Source organism: Triticum dicoccoides, chromosome 2A, assembly GCF_002162155.2.
Source record: "Triticum dicoccoides isolate Atlit2015 ecotype Zavitan chromosome 2A, WEW_v2.0, whole genome shotgun sequence".
NCBI classification, from domain to species: Eukaryota; Viridiplantae; Streptophyta; class Magnoliopsida; order Poales; family Poaceae; genus Triticum; species Triticum dicoccoides.
Window position 1 is genome coordinate 698,602,345 of NC_041382.1, and position 4,674 is coordinate 698,607,018.

Sequence of the window (4,674 nt, forward strand, 5' to 3'; positions counted from 1 at the left end):
TCATAATTGTGCTGCGTCGATTGATCACACGAGAAAAATTCCAGCACACCAGAATCCAAGCGATCAACAAGCGACGCATCATGTATGACTCTCTCAATCCCAAGCGTAGCCAATCCATTATTGTGAGGGTATGCCATGGCCAATCTTTTTTCATACCAAAATCCACCAATGACGTGGCATAATCGGTCGACCGTAGGGTAGGAATCTTTACCGTAATTAAACTACACAAACCCCAAACTCAACGGAGAACAAGCACGGTCCCAACTCAACTACAACTCCAAGGGTCCAAGCTCCGAGCTCCCCGCCATGGCTGCAGATTCCGTCGGCACCGCGTCATCGCCACCGCAGCTACCCCACCGCGACCCTTCCCGTGACTTCTCACACGAGGCGTCCTCCTCATCCTCCTCGCGCGCCGCGGGGGCACAGCCGGTGTCGTGTGATGGCCGCGCTGAGGAGGACGTGCTGGACATTGACTCTCCGTGGGTCGCGGCGGCCGCGGCTGATTCGAGGCTGGAGGAAGCCGCGGCTTGCCTTCAGCCTGAGAGCGAGGCGGACGAAGACGAGATACGAAACAATCAGGAGCGACAAGAGGACGAGGTCCAGTATACTAACTAACCTACTGGGGTCAAGCTGGGAAAATTTCAGTAATCTTGTGATCTTGAACTTTTCTGTGACGATCGGATAAGAGGCATAGCCTTGTTCGAGAAAGAAACATTGTTGGACTGTCGATTTCGAGTTCATTCAAACATTGATGCTTATCCGGAGCACAGTTTGTAGCATGGCTCATTCGTTTGCTCGTTGTATCTCCACTGCAGCTGATGGCATTGGAAGCAATATATGGGGATGACCTCGTCGAATTCAGAAGCAAAGCAGGGCTCCGCTATTTCCAGGTTTCTTGTGTTGTTCATTGGTGCTATTTCGTCTCTTCTTTGGATGGTGGAAATTTGTGTTTAACGCTGTTTCATTTGTACCGCTTCGATTACAGATCTGCATACGTTACGATCTTCATGATGACGCTCAAGTGTGTGCCAGGCTTTCTTCAGCTACTGAAAAAGCAAAATATGGAGGATGTCCTGATGATGATCATGACACAAAAGAACATGATGCTGGGCCTGATGAATTCTCTTACACCTGCAACTTTGAGTACTTGCCTCCTTTGATATTGACATGCCTACTTCCAAAATCGTATCCTAGCAAAGAGCCCCCGTATTTTACTGTAACCGCTAAATGGATGGATGGGCCTGATGTTTCTCAACTCTGTGAGATGCTTGATACTATCTGGGCAGAGCTGCCAGGGCAGGAAGTGATATATCAATGGGTCGAGTGGATACGAAGTTCTTCCTTGTTAAATCTCTGGTTTGATGGCAAAATATTGTTAGGTCAAGACATTCAGAGCAGGAGACACAACGGAGATCGGCGTGCAATCTCAAGAAGTATCTCACTGGAGTCTGTGATCCCTTCCATGCTCAGCTACAGTAGTAAGAAACGTTACCAAGCTTTTCTTGAGGACCTCCATATGTGCAAGATATGCCTTAACCAGTGGAAAGGTAAAACTATTTCCCTTTTCCCCACTTGTTGTTTATTCATTAATAATATGGCTGCATGCATCATTGTGATGCAGAGGTCAGGGGCAATCCTCCTTTTCAAAAAAAAAGAACTTGTTGTTTATTCAGCAATAATATCAGTAAGGAACCGATTTATTATATGTTTGTTAAGAAATTTCTATGACTTCTTTTCTTTTCAATCAAGTTTCTTTGGATGCTGAATTGTACTGGTCTAAGTTTTTTTCCCTGTATAAACTAACTTTAGCTCTGAACCATTTAGGTTCAAACTTCATCAAGCTTCCATGCCAGCACTTGTATTGTGTGAAGTGCATGGAGACGTTATGCAAGATGCATGTGAAGGAAGGCACTTTGTTTCAGTTAGTTTGCCCTGACACCAAGTGCAATACTTCCAGTCCACACCATCTGCTAAAGAGGCTTCTTAGCAAAGAAGAGTTTGAACGCTGGGATAGGCTTGCTCTGGAGAAAGCGTTGGACTCAATGGCAGACGTGGTTTACTGCCAAAAATGTGTGGTTGGTTGCGTGGAAGATGAGGATAACAATGCAGAATGTCCGAAATGTTCGTTTACCTTCTGCGGTTTTCGCAAGGAATTATGGCATCCAGGGAAACAATGTCTAACTCCAGAACAAAAGCTCCAACGTCGGAGGGTAAAGATCCAACTAATAAAATCTCTTGGGTGTGTTTGAGCGTGTTAGAATTGGAGGGAGACTGAATGCTACTTCCTCTGTAACACGTTTTTTTAACACTATCATGGTGTCAAAAAACGTTTTATATTATAGGACAGAGGTAGTACTATTTTACTGAGCATATGATGCTTATTTAGTTTTTGTTTTACGGTTGCAGGGGTCAGGCAGAATGACTGAGAGGGAGGTAGCGCAAGAACTATCGAACATCAGAGAGTTATACAAAGATGTTCGGGTATGTCCGAAATGCCGAATTGCCATCGCCAAAAGTGAAGGCTGCAACAAAATGGTGTGTGGAAACTGTGGTCAGTTCTTTTGCTTCCGCTGCGGCAAGGCGATCCGTGGCTACAGTCATTTCACGTAGGCCCTTCATACTTCTTTTCCATATATTTCATGAAATAAGGGGAGACGAGGATCGTTTTTTTCACTTAACCCAATGCACTGTAATTTGTAGGAACTGTCGCCTCTTTGAGTCTCATGACATGACAGACTTGGATAGACAAATAGATGAACTGCAATTTGGAAACCAGATGCGGAATCAGTTGAAACCAGTAGGCGCTATGGTGAGATGTCCAAGGTGTCGTGAAATGACTTTCAAGGTAGCCATGCCTAACTTTTGATGATTTGCCTATCCAAGTATTCCCTCCGTCCCAAAATTCTTGTCTTACATTTGTTTAGATACGGATGTATCTAACACTAAAATGTAATTAGATACATCCGTATTTAGACAAATTTAAGACAAAAAATTTGGGACGGAGGGAGTAGTACATAGCACTGGTTTGTCTCTCTATGCATCTAATAAGGTTAACTAATGGCCATATAAACGTATGCATCCAGGACGATGAGAAATATATCTTCTGTATGGTGTGCGCAGCAAGCTCTTGCACAATGTGCAAACGGATAATCACGGATAGGAGGATGAAGAGCGGGCACTGGGGGTCGTCAGAATGCTACTCCTTGTAGTACCGCTGAGTCACGGGTCTCTACCTGTGAACTTTCTTGCATCTAGGACTTATTGGCTAAGTTTACAGTTATTGAATTACATTGTGTTTTGAACTCACTTTGTAAATACTGCGGAAAATTAACCAAGAAAATATAAAAAATGTTATGCACAAGCATATACTTGTTTGCAGACACCCGGTCTCACATCATGTATAGCCGATTAACGGTCGATCGCCATATATGTCACAAAGGAAGGTTACATGGCTGCCAAAGGACGAACTCTTCCATTATTATTTATTATAAAAATAGTACAAGACACAGTACGTATGGAAGGTAGGTCTGTACATGTAGGAGCAACCAGAATGAAAATTTGCAATTGCTAGCTCTTGCTATTTTTGCCCCTAAAGCTTCATAGATTTGTGTTTTTAAACCCAGAACCATAGAATAATAGTTCTATGGTATTTTTTTTCTATATTAAAATGAATCTGTACATATGATACAAGAAAAAGCAGGAAAAAATAGAAAAATTATCCTATGCCAGTTTTTGAAAACATCATGAACAAAAGATGGTAATCTGAGCTAAGACAACATCATCCTAGATGAGTGTCAAACTGTCAATCCAGCTTTGCAAGGAATCCAAATTGTAGAGTACTCACTCTATGTGTTGAAGAATAGTAAGAGCAACTCCAACGGGGCGACCCAAACAGACGGCGCTTTTGTCCGCCTCCATTTGGGTCGGCCGCCCGCCCGGCGTCCGCCCTGTTTTAGATTTGGATCGGCAGTGCGTCAAACGCGCCGGCCCATTTCATGTCCGCACACAATTTTTAAAAAAGGCCCGCGGCCATAGATCATGCCGGCGGCCATGTCGTCACCCGAAGCTCATGCCGGCATTATGCCAGCGCCGGCATACAATGCCAGCTTCAAAAAACACCACACAGTTCATGCTGGCACACTCACCAGCGGCCGACATACATGTGAAAGGATCAAGATGGACCTAGAGGGGGGGGGGGGTGAATAGGTACAATTACAAATTTCATTTATTACTTAGCAATTTTAGGAACTAATGCGGAATATGAAGGTGAGCCTAACAATTTGGATCGGGCGGGAGCAGCAGGAGGAGATGCACTATCTTTAGCCCCAGCATCTTCCTTAGGATGGCAGTCAAACATGTTCTCACGTCCCAAAACAACAACCGTTGTCTTCTTGACCCTAGCTTTGGATTTCTGTTCATACACCTTGGATGAGTGAGCACGCGAACCAGACCCTCCTGCTGACAGAGAGAGAGAGAGAGAGAGAGAGAGAGAGAGAGAGTAGCATGGGGGCAGAATAAGTACACAAGCCTAAAAAAATCAAAGAATCTCACTAGTTGAAAATTTGACAGAACTCTGCTTAGACCGGAAGTTCCGGGAGAGGGCGGAAGTTCCGGGAGCCAAAAGTTCCAGGGTGCCCGGAAGTTCCGGCCAACGGAAGTGCCGGCCCAGCCCGA

At 44.7% G+C, this 4,674-nt stretch overlaps 1 protein-coding gene across 1 annotated transcript; it reads left to right on the top strand.

The window, feature by feature from the left end:
• The first annotated feature begins 306 nt into the window (after window positions 1-306).
• On the top strand, window positions 307-3,209 carry LOC119358133 (E3 ubiquitin-protein ligase RNF14-like). Its single transcript, XM_037624822.1, has 7 exons — window positions 307-597; window positions 816-890; window positions 986-1,547; window positions 1,825-2,210; window positions 2,407-2,606; window positions 2,701-2,845; window positions 3,084-3,209. Exons 1-7 carry the CDS (start codon window positions 307-309, stop codon window positions 3,207-3,209), a joined length of 1,785 nt encoding a protein of 594 aa, XP_037480719.1.
• The last annotated feature ends 1,465 nt before the right edge of the window (window positions 3,210-4,674 follow it).